The sequence below is a fragment of the Pollicipes pollicipes genome, unplaced genomic scaffold, assembly GCF_011947565.3.
Source record: "Pollicipes pollicipes isolate AB1234 unplaced genomic scaffold, Ppol_2.1 Scaffold_7262;HRSCAF=8765_pilon_pilon_pilon, whole genome shotgun sequence".
In the NCBI taxonomy this organism is placed as follows: Eukaryota; Metazoa; Arthropoda; class Thecostraca; order Pollicipedomorpha; family Pollicipedidae; genus Pollicipes; species Pollicipes pollicipes.
In genome coordinates, this window is record NW_023597055.1 from 13,112,079 (window position 1) to 13,132,625 (window position 20,547).

A 20,547-nucleotide genomic window follows, 5' to 3' on the forward strand; every position below is an offset into this window, starting at 1 on the left:
GTCGATGGCGATGCTGCACTGCTGGCGAAGATGATGTTCTATCTTATCCAATGCTGACTGAACCGTGTCAGACTCCTTGTCGATGATAATGACGTGCCGAGATGTTGCACGCATGTCTTCAGTGGAGCAGGAGCGCAGGTAGGCCAGCTGGTCTTCACGACTGAAGGTGGTGAGATAACAAAGCCTGCTGTAGTCGTTCCAAGATGATTTCCACGCTCGGAATTCGCGTAGATTGATGGACACGGAGAGCTTGCTTGGCGGTGTTACTGTGGGCGGTCTTACGGCACCGTAAGGCATCAGTGGTCTCGCTGAGGATACTGTTGTTGCTGGCGGTGCTGCATCCACTGAAGGTGCCGTTGTTGATGGTAGTGGAGCATCCGAGCTCGGTGGTACTAGTGGAACCCTTGGTTCTACAGTAGCGGTACCAGTGGACGTCAGCGGCAGCTTGCACCGGGCATCCCGCCCGGTTGCTTCAAAGGCCGGAGTCTCTACGAGCGTTATCTGCCGGTGTATATCTTGTATCTCCGACCCGAGTAGATTGAGGTCACGCCGGTAATGTTCTTGCTGCTGTTGAAGATCTTGCCGGCGCTGGTGTTCAAGGCCGTCCAGCAACTTAGTCAGTCACGGTGGCACAGTGTCCTCTTCAGTGTCCTCTTCAGTGTTACCCATCTTGCAACTTGATCGAAGATTGCAGGCCGTGCAGAGTAGAAGCATCAAGAGTCTCTCGCAGAAGGTTCAACGGTCGGCTGCGCCATGCGACGTCTTCGTCCAACGGTTCGGCTCAGCTCGGTCAGAGACAAACGTGTAGCGACGCGGCGATCTGTATTGGACCGAGTCCAGTGGCGTCCTGCCCCTGCTATCCCAGGCAGGCACGGCATAACATTTAGTTCGGGTGAACCACCACTCATATGTCAGCTTGCATACACGCACCTATCACGCCTCCCGTACGGTCCGCCACGGGACGGCGGTCAGCGCCCGCGGCAGTAGGTTCCACCGGCCGCATTCCGCCGCGCGGCCGAGACCGCGCCGCGACACGGCAGGGACAGCATGCTGTGCCGCCGGGCCGGCCGGGCGTGCTCACAACACTACCCATGTAACACACTTTAACCTAGATAGCTCCTCTAAGAGGAAATTGCACTGCGTTCATAACGGGTCATTGCCCATAGATGACGTTCAGAAAGTCAAAATGACCAATTCCTTCGAGATTATTTTGCAAGACAATTGGGGGGGGGGAGGGGGAAGCCGGAGCAATTTGACCTCCACCTGGGGGAGTGTTGATGTTTCTAAAACCAATTTGTTTTAGCACTGCTATCACTCAAGAAGTGTGACAAGGGAAATGACCGAGGGCAGACAAATGGTTGCGTTGCATAACCGGCGACACTGTAGCCTCAGTGTTCTATTTCCAAGCAATGGCGCGGGATTCTCCGGTGATTTGCATCTGCTAATGATTCAGCATTCAGCGCCGGAGTTTGGCAAAGTCAGTGATGACTTTAATCGAAAGCTACAGCGAATCGAACGGTTCCCGACTTGGCACGCATTATCTAGAGAAGAGTCTGTCGCCGAAACGACGAAGTTAGCAAAGGACACAGAAGTTGGCTCATTTGAAACCCGTCCGGCATGCAAAATGTCCGTTCAGTTTGCTTTATAAGGATTCTCTTTTACAGCAAGCAGCATTCTGTGCAGGGAACGAGTTCCGTCCATCGCAGCATGCAGTTTCGGAAACCATGCATGCGCCGAGCATTCATGTAGTTCTCACTCTGAAAGCTATGCTGAAGTAAAAGTGCCTGTGATGCTATAGCAAAAGCTGGGATGCCAGGGATGATTTTTAAAAAAAATGCACAAATAACTGTGAATCGCACCCAATGTCAGGGGGCCATCATCACAGCTTGAGAAATTGGTCGGGCAGGCGGCTCCTTAACGTTAGGCGGTGACGTCACAGTCATACTGGCTTGAGCGGCGGCGTTGCATGGCAACGTCGACTGCGTCGCTTGGAAAGCAGTAGTCACGCAGAAATGCTGTGGTCGGTCTTGTCTATTATCGTGCATCGTGGCATCAAGTTTGCATTGTTATGTGGCCTCGATTCGTGCTGTTATGTCGCGGGTGGGAGAAATTCGAAGTGGCGTGCGAGCATTGGGCAGGACTGAGCACCAAAGGCGGTTTTTGGCAGCAAGATGCCATCCTGTGAGGCGGGCCTCTTGCAAGAATGTTGAACGGCACAATGAAGGCACTACAGTTTTTAAATTTCTAAAAAAAACGACCAAACCGTCCTGAGAACCTGAGTGCACCGTTGCTCTTCGACTAACTATAAATATGGAGAATGCGATAATCTGACTTGATCATTTTCAAGATCATGACTGATTCTGGCCATCCGGCTAAGACCAATCCAAAACCAAATGTTAAACCATGCCTTCGACCAAGCGCAGTTCATTCTATGCAACTGTACATCGCCGGCACGCCGAAGTGAGTATGTGTGTGCTTAAAAGGAAAATTACCTTCCGTGTTATGCAGGGATTTTTGAACCTGATTCACAGTCTAATGCATGCACAATCTATGCCGCTCTGTCCAGTTTGTAGACTACAATACGAGATTCAAACGAGACATCCCAACCATAACCTTGTTTACAAAGTGGGGCCTGACTACCACACAAGTGGCACTGCCATCCATGCTACACGGGCGAAGGGGGTGAGTGTCAGGGGCGTAGCCAGGGTTTGCGACGGCGGAGGGCAAGTTGGCACGAGCGAGTCCGAGCCCCATTGACTACACAGCTATGCACTGTGCACTGACTAACAAACCCCACAACCGTTAATAGGCACAGTGCCCAGTGCATCAATGAACTACCAATATTTGTTTGCCCTGTGCCCTGAGCATTGTTCGCCCGCCTATATGCGAGTCTTGTTACAAATGCACCACTTTTAGGCTCTTCGTGTCACTGTCCATGCTAGCGTCTGAGATTTCAAACAAAAGCTGTTTGCCTGGTCACCAAAGTTCGGGGTCACATACAGTAATATCATTGTAAAAAAACTGTCGCTGTGCCTAAGCGACAGACCTAGAAGCTCACGAGCAAAGACTAAGGGGGGGGGGGGGGAGGGAGGCTCGGAGGGCCGCGCTGTTCTCGTGAATTTTTGCGTCGGAAAATAGTAATGGTGGCGCCACCCCTGGGGCAGCCGATGCACTGAAATGGGACTATGAAACGGGGCCATCCAGACAAAGCCATGGCTATGGACAGGAGCGATAGATATCAGAATGGTGCACGCAGCGCAGTACTTGTCGGCCGTTGACTGTCCCTCTTACCCGCTCGGATTATGCCACGCTGGACCACAAAAAGTGGTTGTGTATGAAAACAAGCATGCGATAACCAAAGAAAGGGCATGTCCGGGTCCAACACGTCTTGCTGTTGCAATGAGAAACAACACTGGTGCCTTGTAATAGGGTCTGATTAATGCGCCTGTTAGGTACGTGGAAATAACTGTGCTTCGTTGTGTCGCAGATCTAAGATCCAGCTGTGGTGGAAGTAGCAGGGCATGCAGGCGACGTGGAGGCTGCCTACCAGTAAACAGTCGCGATGCCTCCAATGCCCGCCCTGAACGAATTCAGCGAGGATGATGGGGTGAACGAGTCGGGCGAAGACAAGCTCCATGGCGGTGACGGCGAGAGGACCGAAAATGGCCCCCGCCGCGGCGACGAGATGGACGAGGTCAGCATCCAGCACGGGGCGCTGACCCTCGTTGCCGGCTTCGTGGCGGCCAAGTGCATACACCTCGATCCAAATATGGGACTGTCGACCCGAGAGGTACCACCCAGCTGTGTGCCAGACAGCTGGATATGCGCGTTTAGCCAAGGTGGTCTGATGGTACCGTTGCCGGCCTGGGCGAGCGTCGTCGAGGCTCTCAAGATCGTGCTTCAGCTAGGGATGGGCCGAGGCATGGACCGAGACATTGGTGTCGTCGACTGGCTCACGAAGCTCCTGCTGAGAAAGTTCTGTGCTGGACAGCCGGATTGCTCGGAAGCTGGTGACGACGCGCGTCCGTCTGCGCCTCGGATGGCGGAATTAGGCTGGGGCTGAGCGAGCTGCTGCCAGGCGCGCAGCCAAACAGGTACAACATCAGGCGGACAGCGTTAAGGGAATATCGTTGTGCTTATGTGAGCATACGTAAGTGACTTTAAGTGAGCATCGTCATGCCTTCTTTGTCTTCCATGCCTGTGTGTCTGTCTGAGGCATAGACGGTTCCTTCGCAGATAAACGCTTGGGTTGTTTCGGACTCGTTGTCATGTCGCATAACCTAGCTTTAAGTTTAAAAAATATATACTCGTGTTCTCCGCCCCTCCCCCTTCCCATCCTGTTTGTTTTGTGTCCTCGCCAAGTGTGTACAATGAAGTGTATGCTGGGCGCAAGAATCGTTTTAGTAGAATACGGTGAACTATGAAACATACGTGTGTTCGACGAACTGGCTGCATGGCGTGACAAATATTTTCTTGATTAACGCCACGCGCCACGACCTCCGGAGGCTTTGTCATAGTTGATGCAATGTGCAATGTCCACAACGTCCTATGTTCTACCAGGCAGCACGCCACTTCCGTCGTCTCAAATTGCCTCCATCACACACCAGTGCAACCCGGCGCGTCATGATGTATAGTGCTGAGGTTCAGCGCGACAGTTCGGATGATGATTTTGGTGCCGGTCAGTTCCCCCTTTGGCAGTGGCTGGATCTTGGGCAGGCTCGCCAGCCTGCATTTAAGCAGCTGTAGGCTAGCCAACTTCAGTACATCGCCATAGACTCAATGTTTGGCATCCTCAGCAAGTGGGAGTGCCATGGCACACAGGCTCCCGGTTCCTATGTCTATGTTCGCTGTTATACACCCAGCGTGGCAAAAAGCCCGCTTTCATATTTCCTCACAATACTTCTTGAAGCGCCCTGTGGCGATCACCAGATGCATTTGTTAGTAGGTGCACGGGTGTAGCAAACGCGAACATAATGCAGGCGATGCCAGGCTACGACTTTGTGACGTCACTGTAATAGTGAAGGGAAAGCGTCGGAAAAATCCCCAGATGATCATACTTTATTACATGGCCTTGCCCAATGTTAAGGTTTACAAATGTACGCAAGGTTATTCAGGCATGTCCGTAGTGTTGCACAAATATTGCAAATATTACAGAAATCATTGAGCATTGCAATGCCGTTAGAAGATTAGCCTCGGTACTTTCACACATAACAATCACACAGTTGCTGTCCTTAGCTTAACTTATTAGTCACAACCAACGCGGAATACCAGTGAAACCCACAGCTATGCTATGGGAGGTTCGACTCACGAAACGCCACCAGACGAAGAGCTTTTGACGGAGGCAAGGCGTTGTCGTACTTCATTTGATGGTGCATTCTGGCACGCGGATGGATTATAAGCTCCCTTACGGAAAATTTGGCATCAGAATTATGTTCAGAAACCGTGCACAGCTTAGGGGTATACATCATCAGGACTTCTGCTTGCAAGGCTTTATTTAACAATTGTCGCGCCTTCTCGAAATAGCTCTCTATGATCTGTCGAAATTCATTGACACGTACTTTTGGGAAACCTAGGATAGAAAGCCCAAAGAAACGTAGGATAGAAAGGACACATGGTGTTCAGGTGATAAAAGTAGTCTTATTTTTCGGCATTGACGTCATTTGTTGTTCTTAATTATGTCAGTATATGAGGATGTGGGTGCGGTGAACAAAACCACAAGCATACTTGCCGTAAAAATATTAACACTTTTGGCCTCCGTCACCAGGACATTTTCATTCTCCAAAAAACATGTGTTCATAACGATGGATTTTTGTTCGCTGACAAATTCTACGAAAAAAGTGGGAGTGGCAAAAGGAAAGGTTTGTGCGTTTCCTTTTGCCATCATCGTCTTGAACAAATTTCAATAACAACCTCAATTTCGACTAATGCAGTGCTAAACAGAATCATCGTTTCTGTAAGATCATAGCATGATGATTATGCCGAAACATAAACACGTGAGGAATGCATGCTTCTGAACGCCTCATTGATTTTATCAATCAGCATCCGAAGTTGAAGTTCATGTCGCCTCGTTTTGATTCCAAAGTCCATAAATGTTTAGCTTTCAGTTGCTGATCTCTAAATGCGTGGTGAGTTTTGGGCTCTATTATGCATCCCATTCTGACCTGTTCACACGTTCTGACCGTTCTGACAACGTTCTGACCGTTCTGACAACGTTCTGGCCGTTCTGACAACGTTCTGACCGTCGATGCCAGCTAAATTTCAGCTTTCACTTATGAACGCTACTGCGATTCTTCTACACATTCACGCTCTGCAGAGATTGTAAAATGTAAACTATAGAAACGCTTTTCGGGCTGATTGCTTGTCACAGTGCACTTCCTTAAAAGCTAACAACAATAAATCTTATGGCACGAGCTTTGCAATTTCCTCTCCACTCTATCTATGTAGATCTTGTAAAAATGTACATGTGTAAATAAAGCCATGGCACTGTCCTCTAATGTAACATTGTCAACGAATCGTTACCTTGCCTAATCTGTAAAATAACCTGCAAAGGCTGCAATGATGCACGTTGCTGTTACCGAGGCTCAACTTTTCAGCCAGCATCGAATGGATGGACGGAAAGTGAATAACATCCGCTGACCGTCGGCGATCACAGCACGTGGGCTTTCACCAGAAACCAAGGGCTTTCCCACCTTTACTTGAACTACTCGGCGGCGGTGAGAAGGCGATTGATTGTTGGCATTCTGGCGTAGCGAAAAAGAGAATTCGTTAACCTTTCGGCAAACTTCATGCTTGAACGGGAGTGCATACAGAATGATTAAAATGGATGGCACTTACATCCAATGAATCGCTGCACGCGGTAATGTAAATGTCGGCAAGATTCTGGTGATGGCTCCGACGGCGGCTTGTTCCTTTTGGCACCATGTTTTCAAATCCCAACATTACCGGCCAGAACACCGCCTCGTGTGCAAATTTACCCCGCATCTACTTCCCCCCCCCCCGCCCCACCTAATTGCATCCCTGTATCTCTTACCATTTGACATGCAGACATGTTCAACGAAAAAAACAAACAAACAGACGGACAAGACAGACAAAGACATCCTGCACACATAGTTAACAGACATCAAGTGCAGATTTCAGATGCTGCGGCGCTTCAGCACCCTAACTTACACTTTTAACGAGCTAGCAAAACCTAGGAGCACTAATAAACACCAGTCTGCGGTCCACAACACTCTCAGAAGGCATGTCCGCGATGCTGCCGGCGCGGAACACATCGCCACGGGAGACCGAGGTCCACCCCGCCCCCCCCCCCCCGCCCCCACCCTCCCCTGCAGCGACAGCGCGTCATCCGCCTCCTGATGTAAGCACGCGCGTCTGATTAGCGCCGGCGCGACAGGATTTTTAATCCAGCGGTGTCGGCAAACACAGCCGCCGGACGTCTGTTGACCTGGCGGGCGCTAATCTGAAATGTCAACACTGCCGCGGTTCACATGCGGGCGACGAGGTGCGAGCACACGGCCAGACGAGGGAAATGCCATGTAAACTATGCCGGCCCATGTTTTCGAAAGGACGGAGCTGGAACTACTAGATTTGACCCGTGGCGTGTCCGACTGGTCTTTCTAGAACGTTTGTGCAGTGTGGAACGTTTCCCCTGCCTGGCCAGCGCCGCGGCCGGTCTCTCCTGACCAGCGCCGCGGCTAGTCTCTCCTGACCAGCGCCGCGGCAAGTCTCTCCTGACCAGCGCCGCGGCCAGTCTGTCCTAACCAGCGCCGCGGCCGGTCTGTCCTGACCGGCGCCGCGGCTAGTCTCTCCTGACCAGCGCCGTGGCCGGTCTGTCCTGACCATCGCCGCGGCCGGTCTGTCCTGACCAGCGCCGCGGCTAGTCTGTCCTGACCAGCGCCGCGGCCAGTCTCTCTTGACCAGCACCGCGGCCAGTCTGTCCTGACCAGCGCCGCGGCCGGTCTGTCCTGACCGGCGTCGCGGCTAGTCTCTCCTGACCAGCACCACGGCAAGTCTTTCCTGACCAGCGCCGCGGCCAGTCTGTCCTGATCAGCACCACGGCCAGTCTGTCCTGACCAGCGCCGCGGCCAGTCTGTCCTGACCAGCGCCGCGGCCGGTTCCCCTGACCAGCGCCGCGGCTAGTCTCTCCTGACCAGCGCCGCGGCCAGTCTCTCCTGACCAGCGCCGCGGCTAGTCTGTCCTGACCAGCACCACGGCCAGTCTGTCCTGATCAGCGCCGCGGCCAGTCTGTCCTGACCAGCGCCGCGGCCAGTTCCCCTGACCAGCGCCGCGGCTAGTCTCTCCTGACCAGCGCCGCGGCCAGTCTCTCCTGACCAGCGCCGCGGCTAGTCTGTCCTGACCAGCACCACGGCCAGTCTGTCCTGACCAGCGCCGCGGCCAGTCTGTCCTGACCAGCGCCGCGGCCGGTTCCCCTGACCAGCGCCGCGGCCAGTCTCTCCTGACCAGCGCCGCGACCAATCTGTCCTGACCAGCGCCGCGGCCGGTTCCCCCTGACCAGCGCCGCGGCTAGTCTGTCCTAACCAGAGCAGCGGCCGGTCTCTCCCTACCAGATGAGGTTCCACTTTTAGAGAAACCCAGCTGTCTTGAAAGATCTCACTCCATGAGTCTCAGCGTTACCCGCCGTTCGATGGCCTTGCGGTGCGATCTTTGCTGAGAGCAGTGCGAAATCGCTTCGGAATTCTGAGCATTCTGAAAGTTGCTAAAAAAAGTCGCGGAAGTCCGTGTCAGAGCACACACCTTTGTGTAAAACTGCAACCGTCTAGGAAGAAGCCCTAAATGGGGCAGCCGGAAACAATAATGAATGCAACACACACACGCACACACACACACACACACACACACACACGCGCACGAGAGAAGAGAGAGGGAGAGAGAGAGATAGAGAGAGAGAGAGAGGACGTAGAGGAGATGAGATAGAGAGAGAGAGAGAGAGAGAGAGATGGAGAGAGAGGAGAGAGAGAGATATATATATATATATATATATATACATATATATACTTATATTAAATATATTACAACACTATAAAGCGCTGACCGGTCTGACCGGTTTCGTCAGAGCTAAACCAACCTCGATGGTGAGTTCGATTTGATCAACAGGCACGTTTGTGAACTGTGTGCAGATTACTCTCGAAGTCAACATAAGTTCTGGCGAAATGATCCACTTCCAGATAGGCTATCAAGATCTAACAGATGACGGCAGCTGTTTTGCTGACCGCCAACTGGTTGAGGCGTGCGCGCTCTGATTCTCCCGGTCAGCCGCACTTTATGACTGGATACGCTGAACTCAAATTCAGCTCGCTCCAACTTTGAACATCATTCAGTGCACCTTAACTTCGCTTAAGTTTGGTAGATTCCAACTGACTTTGCCCCCGCTCAGCACCAGGCACTGACGAGCCCACAGACCGCTGACGAGCCCACAGACCGCTGACGAGCCCACTGACCGGCATCATCAATCCAGCCACCGGTCGAGTGCTATCGTCGAGTCGAGTCCGTCAGATACCCCCATTCGGGCCGCTCGTGTTCGCTGAATTACGAGATGAAATGCTCAAAAGGAGATGCAATACTCCAGAACGAGGCAAGCCATATGGGTGTTGCCGGAGCTGGGAAGCTGACGAAATCCGTGTCATGCGCCATATGGATTTCATAGTGGCACTCTAGCCGCACGCCCCGAAAAAGATCCCGCCGCGGTCCCGTCAGCGCATAAAGGTCAGCTGGGAGTGAGATTACCGATAAAGCGGCAACCGCGTTACTTACGAAGTGGGTTCGGGGTCCAGAGAGCTCAGCTTGGTGTGCGCCGCGCGACCCAACGCACCCGTGCGAGTGATTCAGAGCAAATATCACTGGTGAAGACACAGAAGTGGGTCGCATCGCAGTGGGATAGCCGCAGATGCATTGGAACGGACGCCTATATCGTATATACGCCTATATCGTCTACATCGTATATACACCTATACCGTTTATATCGTATATACGCCTATACCGTATGCATCGTCCAGTTGTGCTCCACTTTCTCCACACGGCCGCTGCAGACCCGCATCAAGCACCCAGCGACAGGCCGTCAGCACAGCCTGGAGGCGCTGCCGCCTAGAGACCGGTGCCCGCCGTCCGGGAACACATAGACACCCGAGCCGGTTCGTGCCCGGCGCTCTGTGGACGCTACCGTCAAGATCAGCTGGCAGCATTCCCAGCACGTCGGCGATGTCGCAGCCGGCCGCTCGGCGAAAACGACCTCCACCGGTCAATGTCTCGTGTCTCGAGCGCGGCCCACCAATCACCGGCATCCCGTCTGGCAGACCAGACAAACGATCGCGTTACACCGTGTATCAAACAACTGCGACGCCACACGAGCCGCGGGCCAACGGCGCGTCGCAGAGTACATCGGGCGGCGGCCGGCAAGGAGCCCGGCGGGTCAGTCCACCCAGCCAGGCGGCGGCTCGCGGGGATCAGTGCCGGGCACCTCTCTTCCGCGGACGCCAGCGCGGTGGCAAGGTAAATCGACAAGGACCATCCTGCAGCCGGCGGCGTGCAACACAAAACTATGTTAGTCGCTTCAGTAAAGTATCGAAAACGCGCGCATCACCAGCAAGACATAATCGCGAGAAAAACGAAAAATGTGAAACATTTCCTGCCACGGAAGGCTTCAGATCAAACGATCACGAATTCCTTCAGATCGCACCCACCTCCAAAAACGCCCCAAAGACGCCTCAAATCCCCACCAAATACCAGGTCGCGACCAAAAAATCAAACGTTGATACGAAGCAGATCGTACACGGTGAATCCTGGACCTCGGACGAAAAAACGCCACCGCTGCCGGTCAACACGACACATGCCAACAACAGGCCTGTTTGGCCAGCACATTGACGGCAGTCGACCAGTCTTTGTACCTCGCCACCCAGGGCTGGTCAACGTAGCCGGGCCCAGTCGACCGATGAAAACAGGCCGCTTCCATCGACGACCAGTCACCACCGGTTCTACAAACGGACAACCAACCGCGTGGCAGTCACACGCAAAAACGGCACGTCACGGGTTGGTCACCTAAACCCCGGGCCAATCAAGTCAAAGCGGTTCACCCGTGCGGCCAATCACTGGCCAGCGCCGCGCGCGCCATCGCCGGCTGACCTTGAGCAGTCTCGACCGGCTGCCACGCAATGCAACGCCCGCAATCAGCCCCGCCGCAGTCTGTAACACCGTCACCAAGCCCGCACTTGCATCGCCACAACCCGCATCAACGTCATCAGCGTCTCGCCAGCCAGGCCTCCGACTGGCATCGCTGGCGCCGGCCCGTCACGTACATTGCACTGCCGGCGGCGTGCCACGCCGCCGCGCGCTCGCCGCGCTGATACCCTCAGCGCCACTATGCTACACTATCCACAGCGGCGGCGCACACACGGTGCGGCTCGCCGGGCGAACGTCGTGTCCTTTGAACGCAGCTTACTCGCAGCAGGCATCACAGCGTGTGGCCTGAGCCGGCTCGGCGGGTGTGGCGCACCGCTGACGCGGCGCTGAGCCGGCGCCGGGCGCCCGCTGATCTGCCCCAGCACCCGGTCACAGCACTCCCGCCGCCAGCTGGCACGCGCACCGGGCGCCATCGCTTCCGACGCCGTCTCCGGCGCGGGGCCCGTCGCCCGGCGCTGGACAGCCGCCACGGGATAACGCGCGGCGCTGCCACCACCCGCACTTGTCCGTCGCGCACCGCCGCGCCGTCCCCGCGCGTCAGCCACCGGTGACGTCACCCACCAGGCGCGGATGACGTCATCTCATCGGCGCAGGCGCCGCCAACCGCCGTCAGGTCGCCTGCTGCCGCCCCGGCCGCCGGGCCGCACGGCCGCCGCGTCACCGCGAGACGCGCTCGCGGCTGCGGCGGCGCTCGTGGCGCTCGTGGCGGCGGCGCCGGCGGCGCTCGTCGTCGGGAGAGTGGCGCCGGTGGCGGCGCGCCGCCGACGACGGCGAGCGAGTCGGGCCGGCGCGCCGCTCCTCCTGCAGCCGCTGGAACGGGTTGTGCTCGGACGGCGGCCGCTCGACGCGCCCGCGCGACTTCTTCACCTGCCGGCCGGAGGGGGTGACGGCGCGTGAGTCAGCACGCCCGACGACCGGGGCCTGCGGGTGGATGGCCTCCCGTATCGCAACAAGATCTGTCTGTGCTCTTGGAATATGCAAATGCCCTGCTAGGCTGCGTAATCACAGGCGCGAGATCACGAGAATCGTGTTTTCATAAAACTAACAGAAGTGGGCATGAACGGTGCTCTATAGCCGTCTACGGCGAATGCTGGTGAACGTTCGACAACTCATGGGGCAGCTTGAAGGTTTGTGACTTAGCAAGGTTCCTAATCTGAGCAGTTCCTCACTGGTTCAGAATGTGCTTCAACTGCAGCAAACAATTCTGTTAAACGGGAGAGAGAAACAAAAAGGACGAAGGGTTCGCATCATCCGCTGAGTAATTTAACCAACGATGGGTGTTTATTTTTGTACACGTGCGTGTATGTGTTAGACGCACCCAAAAAAGTCGGATACAACGCGCCCATGGACGACCTACCTAACTCGAGCATTCCACACCCTCACACTATTTGCATTTCAGTTCGGTCAATGTGCGCATCGACTTTCACTGTCATGGTACGTTTTCCCACTTAAGCACCGCAAAGGCAATGCTTGAACACGCAGGAGATGAATAACTATAGTTGGACCCACTCTTTGGCGGGAAATGGGCGCGGTTGCCCTGTGCTTGATTGCACCGTTTGCATGTATCTCCCATGATTTTCTCATTCTGCCCATTTTTGCGGTCTGTCAGGGTACGACACGATGGGGCGAACGGAAGACCACACAACTGACAGGTGCTCCCACGGTCAGAAATATCCAACTCGCATTGGAGGCCCTGCGCCACGCAACATCTCTTCACCGAAGCCAGGCGAGACCATCTGCATCATCTGCAGCATGCGCTTCGACAGGTCCTGCGAGGAATGGGTCCAGTACCCGGCGTGCTACGGCCGGGTTCCCTGCGCCGATGATGATGCCGGTGGCTGATGCTGGTGATACTGATGCTGGTGGTACAGGGAAATATACCCGTGACCTATGCCGCGACCTTTGGCTTGTTATGACCTTTGGCATCCTTTGTCCCTGGCATTTAGCTGGTTACGGAAGCCTGAGTATCTATGTCCAAATAAATGCATTACCATTTAAATAACACTTCATGGTGCAAGACAAAAGCTACGATATTGGCATGAGGTGTTTGTAAGTGACTTATGCCGCATATATTGTCGGCGCTATGGACGTAGTCATCATTCCAAATAAACAGCCCTGATTTAAATAGTAGAATATCAATTTCAAAACGAATAACGTGGATAATATTCAAACCACATCACTGTCGCGAATGTCATGGATGGAAAAATGCCCTCGCAAGAATTGATTCGGTTCTTAAAGATAAATAACTGAACGATCTTCCCCCTGACACCAAACATTAGGGGATATCGCTTTATTTATTTCAACAGTATCAATTTCGGAAGAAGAGCACACCCACTCTCCCCTGATGAGCCTCCCAGTAACCGGGATGCACGGACGGCGAGCTATATGTTCTAAGGGCTTCTGCCCGGTGGGAATGAGGTCCCTGAAAAGATGGCACCGCTTCAACTTATCTGACCGTTGTAAATGGCCCCTCTAGAAATATGAGGTGATACGGGGCGACAACTACCGCCGCCACTCTCTCCGGCAGGGGCCGGTTCGTACACATGATGAGGCGACGCGCCGCGCGCATCTCATTGGGGGCGTAGCGCTCAGTCAGTCGGCGGGTGCGCACCGGACGTCCGCCGCCGGAGGCCGTCACCGTGCCCTCGCCTGGCTGGCTACCTGTTGAGCTTGCGCTACGCTGCGCCACGTTGGCCGCAGGCGCGAGTTCATGCGCCGCGTTGTCTGCCTCCGCTCGTCGCAAATGACAAACGCACACGTGGCGTGGTCAAGAATCACTTAAAAACGGAGCGTTCTAGATCAAATTGAACATGAATGACTCAATACATGGAGTGGACCCCAGACTGCGCCGTCACCCCCGGCGCGCCAGCCCCGAGCATGCACTCTCCGCACGCCACCATCAGAACCTTGCCTTCGATCACGGCGAGGGAGTCCCAGGGGAGGCACGCGTGATATGCCAGCAACAGCGGTGCCAGCGGCCGCTGTTTGGCTGCTGCATCGGCACTCGCCTGAGCCGCGTGCTGGCGGCGGAGGGCCCGCCGCCGGTGCGAGCCCACCACCGGTGTGGGCCCACCACCGTCGCGACAAAGCGTCCAGCCGTCGACGTCGTGGCGCCGCGGCAATACACCCCACCGCGGCCATCTCGCCAGCAGCCGCCGGCCAGGCATGGCGTGACCGACCCGCGGGCGTGACGCCGTCCGTGGCGTGAGGCAGCGGCGTGAGCCGCCGCCGCCGGCCGGCGGGGCGCCACCGGCGGGAGCTGCCGCCGCCGCACGCGCCACTGCCCGTCACGAAGAGGCGCGGGCGGCGCTCACAGCGCGGCCCCGGCCCCACCAGAGGCGAGGCACCGCGGCGGCATATCTGGCGCCACGCTATCGCGCCCGGCCCAGACAGCGGGGCTGGCAGATCGGGACGACGGCCCGAGCTCGTCACGTCAGCGCGTCTCGCGAATGGTGCCCAGCGTGCTCAGTATGGCGAAGGGCGACGGGGGCGCTTGGCGCAACTCCAACCTGTGCAAATGTCGTCGATTGTGGAAATCGTCACAGCAAGTGCACGTCCGTCACCCTGCTGACGACCGCAAATCACACATGAAAATAGCAGCAATGGTAACTATGTGATGGTGATGATGTTTGTCGGAAGTGGTGACGATTAACAGCAGATATTCTAGCTTTCGTGACTTGGCTTGAGCGGCAAAGCGTTTATGGGGTTGGAAAACGCCCGGAGGAGGACCCGCGTACACCTGAGTCTTTCAGCGAGGAGAGAGGACAGCGTTCTCATGCGGCCGGGAGGACCTGCGGGAGGGGGAAGGGGAGGGAGGGGGGGGGGGGGGGCAGCGGGCACGGCGCCTCACCCTGCCGGCGTCCAGCTCGTCGTTGTAGTCGTCCAGCTCTCGGCGGCGGCGCTGCTCGTCGCGTTCCCGTTCCCTCTCGAGGCGCGACCGCTCGCCCGACCAGGTGGTCACTGCGACAGCGCGGCGGGGTCAGCGGGACCGGCGGACGCGGCGGCGTCAGCGGGCCGCCCGACACCGGCGACAGGAAACGTCACAGTCGTACCACACCGTCACAGCCATGGGCGATGTCGGCCCATCTCTGGCAGACCTGCCCGGCACGCCGCGGGTCTCTGGCTCACGGGGACCGGGGGGCGGGTCACCGATACAGAGTCACTGAGGCACGACTCAGCGGGTCTCTGGCGCACGGGGACCGGAGGGGCGGGTCACCGATACAGAGTCACTGAAGCACGAGTCGACAGTCGGTACCGCACGGTCCTTGACCCACCAGCAGTGACCGTTCGTCAAAAGTGATTGCCAGTCGCAAAGCGGCAGGCATTCAACAGCGCCATTTAACTGCAAAAAACGAGTCGCTGATAAAGAGCAAGAGCAACACGCGTCAGGGGTTCAAGCCAAACAGTGATCAAGACGGCAGCCCGGGCCAGGGAGGCACGATCCCTGGGTCACAACCCCGCCGCGACGCCACAGGCACACCACTCTCACTCCACTCTCCTCTCCCCGCTCAGACCGCGCCCGTCCCGACTCACCGTCGCGGCCGTAGCCGGCCAGACCCGCGCCGGCCGTGAGGAACGCCAGCGCGTCGCCGGGCGCCGAGGACGGCCGGCGCGGCGGCCGCTCGTCCTCCGAGGACGAGGAGGACGAGCGGCTGCGGCGCCGGTAGTGCCGCTCCTGCAGCCGCCGCTGCAGCCGGCTCAGGTCCGTCGACCGCGGAGACGGCTCAGCGCGCTCCGGCTTGGAAGAACGCTCGGCCCGGTCCGGCTTCGAGGAGTCCTCTGGGCGGTCTCGCTGACAGGACGGCTCGGGCCGGCCTGGCTTCGAAGAAGTCTCCGGGTGGTCTGGCTTCGAAGAAGACTCGAAACGATCCGCATTTGAAGAGGGCTCGGGACGTTCCCGTTTTGCAGACGGCTCGGGGCGGTTTGGCTTTGATGATGGCTTGTTACCGTCCGACTGGGAGGGTGGCTGGGGACAGTCCGCCTTCGACGAAGGCTGGGAAAGACCCTCCGTTGATGAGTTGGTGCGGTCTGGCTTTGAACTTGACTTGGCCCGATCAACCCTGCCGGGCGGCTGCGAGCCGTTGGGTCGCGCGGCGGACGGGGGATCGCCCGATGACGCGACAGCGCCGACCAGAGCTGGCTCGGCGGTCGACTGACGATGCCCGGGTGCCCCGCAAGCGTCCCCGCTGTCGGACTTCGTCACCGGCTGGGAGCGCTCCGGGCAGCAGGCGGCTGACTGGCTGGCCTCGGGCCGGTCGGCCGGCGACGGGGCCGCCTCCGCCGGACGGGCGGCGCCGGCCGCGCCGCCACTGCCGCCCTCCGCGGAACGCTCCGCCCGCGCCGCGCCGTCGCCCGATGGTGGATCGCTGAAAGCAAACGACCGTCTTTTACGGCAGTGTTCAACAAAGGCACGCGCGATCTACGATCCGGCCGACATAAGTCCAGTTCACTTCAGACATCCCCTGGGAACGACAGGAAAAGGGAAACAGCATAGAACTATATGAACACAAAAGCCTTGGAAGTTTACCAATTTCCTTGCCTTGAGGCACAAATGCATCCAATCTCGGAACACAATTGCACGTGACTGGAGCGGCTAGGAAGTTTTTAACGAAGTTTTTCGGCCCTTGGCAACAATATTTGCTGGGACATAAAAGCATGTTTTGTTAGTTTATACTGATGCTATTTGATTGGTTACCACCATGAATCAAGGACCCGGTGTGCCATTTTATGGATCAGGCTGGACGCTGATAAGTTCTTACATGAGCATGGGGTTAACATATCGTTTCCAAACCATCAGCCTACAGCAAAAAATCTCCTCGTGCCATCTCCTCCAGAAACCATCAGTTTCAGCCATGCTGCAAACATATCAAACTCCACTTTATGAATATATATATATATATATATATATATATATATATATATATTTACTTGCAACCGTCCTTCTGCATCGACGCCGCCGGGTACAAACGGCATGTGGTGGTCTGTAATTTGTTGACCAATATCGACAGCGCGGTAGATTGCTGACGGCCAAGGCTACTAGATTGGAAGGCTAAGCAGACGTGACGTCACCACAGGACTAACGTTTGATGATCCAAGGTATGGTTTTTGGTTGATTCGACGAAAATGTTGGAGTAAACTACGAACATGATTGAAAACCAAGATTTCACTGATGAACTGGGTGACAATCCCGTTCTGTTATTTATTTCAGTGTTACATAAATATATAATGTGCATTTTGCATTCAAAATCTTCTTCAGACAAATCAATATTACGATCTGCTTCGAAAAATAGATACCACTCAACCACATTTTCTAGCTCAAACACCTGCACCATTTTCGCTGTAGTCGACGCGCTTAGGCATTTATAGGTATTGCCTTTTTGTTAAAACATATTCCGGTGTAAATAGATAAATATTACCTGTTATGTTTATATTAAATTCATGAGTGGCAATAATTGCCCAGTTATCTTTGCACTGCATTATCTATATGGAGTGCGATGTGAAAATAAGGTAATGTGAGGAGGACAGGCACTCAGACTCTCGCTGCTACTGTGCCATGACCTTCCCAGGCGTTGGTTAACTTGCAGATCCATAATGCAGGATGGGTTAGGTGAAAAAGGTGCACAGGGAATAATAACCAGACTACCCTAACACATCCCCAAGTCTACTTCCCAGCTGAGATAAGGGCTACGACGCGTTGACTGGTAAAAATTACGAACTTGCCAGAAATAATCCCATTGTACAGGAAAATCTCCTATTTTGAACTGAAATGGCGCGCGCTGCATTTACGCCTGCCGGGGTCAACCACTCACTACCCCATTTAGGATAGGCCAACCCTGGATCCATCCTGACAACGCTCCCCCTAAGGCTACAGGATGTGCATTCCAACTTCCCAATGCGCGTCCCAGGGTGCTACGAGTCCCTCTGTCCCGCCGCACCTCATTCCCACCATATATTGTTGTTGTATGTTGTACCCTTTTTCACAAGCTGTTTTTAAACACTTCCGACTAAAGTTACTCCCAATAAATCACTGGCGAATGCGTTACCTGCCCTGTTTCTCTGTCGGGGGAGGTTGGAAGCGTATTTGAGCAATAATTCTGTAGCTCTGGAGCAAACCGATACCATTCCCCAGCTGAAAATGCTTCATTGGGTGTGCTAGGTAAAAAATCCGATTTATGGAGATATTTATGTTTAAATCAGCCAGCAAAGAACAACATTTGCACGCCACCGCAACGTTGGCGTCATATGATTAAGTCCCATGATGACGTCACAGCGTCGCCTACCCAGAATGCAATTGTGCGCGGGCTTGTATTACAATAAGCTGTGGCCGCGGGCGCAGTTAGCGATAAAACCGCCGGCAGCCCGCCCCCACCCATCGGTCTCCAGAAGCCCTCTCTTTAATGAAGGCTTATACCAGGGAGAAGCACGCCCGTCCTGATACCACCGTCGCTTTAGACGCCCGCTGCTTGCCCTTGACTGAGATATCCTGCGGTCGGTGGCCGCGGCCGCCCTGAAGATCAGGTGACGTCAGAGGACGGGTCGGACCACGTCGAGTATCGCGAACCAGATTCCGCCATTGATCTTGAATTCCGCGATCCGATGATAGATGCCAGGGCTCGTGAAACAGGCAATGCTTAGCGTGGGCTCTGATGCCAGAGGCCATCCATTCGCTTTTTCTTTGCAGAAGTCTGCTGATCGCGGCGATATCGCTGTCACATCAAGCTCCGACAAAACGCGGTGGAGACAGTTCTCCTCCCGCTCAAACGTGCCAGTCCTCGTGTTCCGGAACACTGGCAAGGCATACACATCCCGCAGGCTCTGTTGCGATGCCACAGACGGCGAGAAATTGTGAGATTTCATATCTCCTCAGTATACACACCACACATGCGTATAATATATATATATATATATATATATATATATATACATATATATGCATATATATACACATATATATATATATATATATATATATATATATACACACACACACACACACATATATATATATATATGTATATATATATATATATGTATATATACTGAATGTCATTGCAATTTTGAAGAGATACCATGAAGTGATATATTTACCATTGAAAGCTCGTTTTTGAAGTTAGCCTTTGAAGACCACGATTTAGCATTGGAAGTTAGCACTTGACGACTATGATTCTCAAATATGCCATGCCTACGATACTTAAATTGGAAGCCAAGCCTCCAGCATCACATGCAACTGAATGCTCTCGCATGAAGAAGGGGAGCAGGTTTGGCAGCAAATCTCCCGTCCGGATAGATTTATCGAAATGCTGCTGAATGTGGCTGTGCAGATTCCTAAGCGTGGAACCTATGTGAGATGCGCCTCACGAGACACGATAGAACTCGTCTACAACAATCGATTGACAGATTTGAGTAGCCTACCCTCATGTTTGAAGAAAGGGCGTACTGATACGAAGTTCGCCAGAAAAAAAAATCCTAGGATCAACGATGACGAACGGGACTTACGGACGCACCGACGGCCCCTAATCGCAGGATCTAAAAATGGATAGACTTTCGACACGAGGCTGATCAACTGACCTTTCAGGCTTGCAGAGTCTGAGCCAAAGTGTGGTAGAACGACAAACATTTTGTTATTCGGAACGTCGCAAGGCCTGGACGGGGAAAGATGTCCAACAAAGGCATAAAACATCGTGGGACCTAATCTAAAAATAAGCAATCAAAAGTCAACATACTTACGATAAAAGAAAGAAAAGAATTCGACCGGACAGGGATAAAGAAAGACGTTTTCATAGTGGCATACACACATCGGCGAACACTGGACACAAAGGCAAACCCACCTTATACTTCTGCCGATAAAAATTGCCATTAACAAGAAAAACGAATTCATCGCAATGAGAGACTCCAAACATTTCAGGTTCTTCACATCGCTCGCCGTCAAAAAGATTCTTGCACAGATGTCAATGGTCAGTAGCAAAGAAATATTGATGAATAAACCTATTACATCGAACCAAGCCATGAACATATTACCATCCCACTGTGCGTCTGCGACTTCCCTTCTTTCTTGATTTGAAAATCAAAATCGTAATACATTCAAAAAACGTCCAGTGCTAATTGAGATGAATTCGTTGCACGTGCTTGAGTGGGGTTCTCGTTTTGTTTATGTCTTGTGCACGTGTGTTAAACCATAAGTATAGGTACACTGGTTACAAACAGGATAAAAAACCCGGGAGTTCGCAAACTATCTACAATATGTGATTATCAGATGGACTACACGCTTGATCTTCATGTCAGCCCCCTAATGACAAAGGGGTACGCACAAAACAAGCCACGATGCATCAAGTTGGCCTCACGCCCGACCTTTTG

At 54.3% G+C, this 20,547-nt stretch overlaps 1 protein-coding gene across 1 annotated transcript; it reads right to left on the reverse strand.

Moving 5' to 3' along the window:
• Positions 1–497: 497 nt before the first annotated feature.
• On the reverse strand, positions 498–16,960 carry LOC119113455 (balbiani ring protein 6). Its single transcript, XM_037237767.1, has 5 exons — positions 16,953–16,960; positions 15,727–16,433; positions 15,044–15,153; positions 11,987–12,060; positions 498–588 (listed from the first exon to the last, which is right to left on the reverse strand). Exons 1-5 carry the CDS (start codon positions 16,958–16,960, stop codon positions 498–500), a joined length of 990 nt encoding a protein of 329 aa, XP_037093662.1.
• Positions 16,961–20,547: the final 3,587 nt, after the last annotated feature.

Excerpts from the sequence above, each read along its gene's own strand:
- LOC119113455 (XM_037237767.1), bottom strand. Across the intron at positions 12,061-15,043 it reads ACGAGCTGGACGCCGGCAGG|GTGAAGAAGTCGCGCGGGCG; the intron begins GTGAGGCGCCGT and ends TCCGGCCGGCAG. Across the intron at positions 589-11,986 it reads CAGCGGCTGCAGGAGGAGCG|CGCCGGCAAGATCTTCAACA; the intron begins GCGCGCCGGCCC and ends CTTGAACACCAG.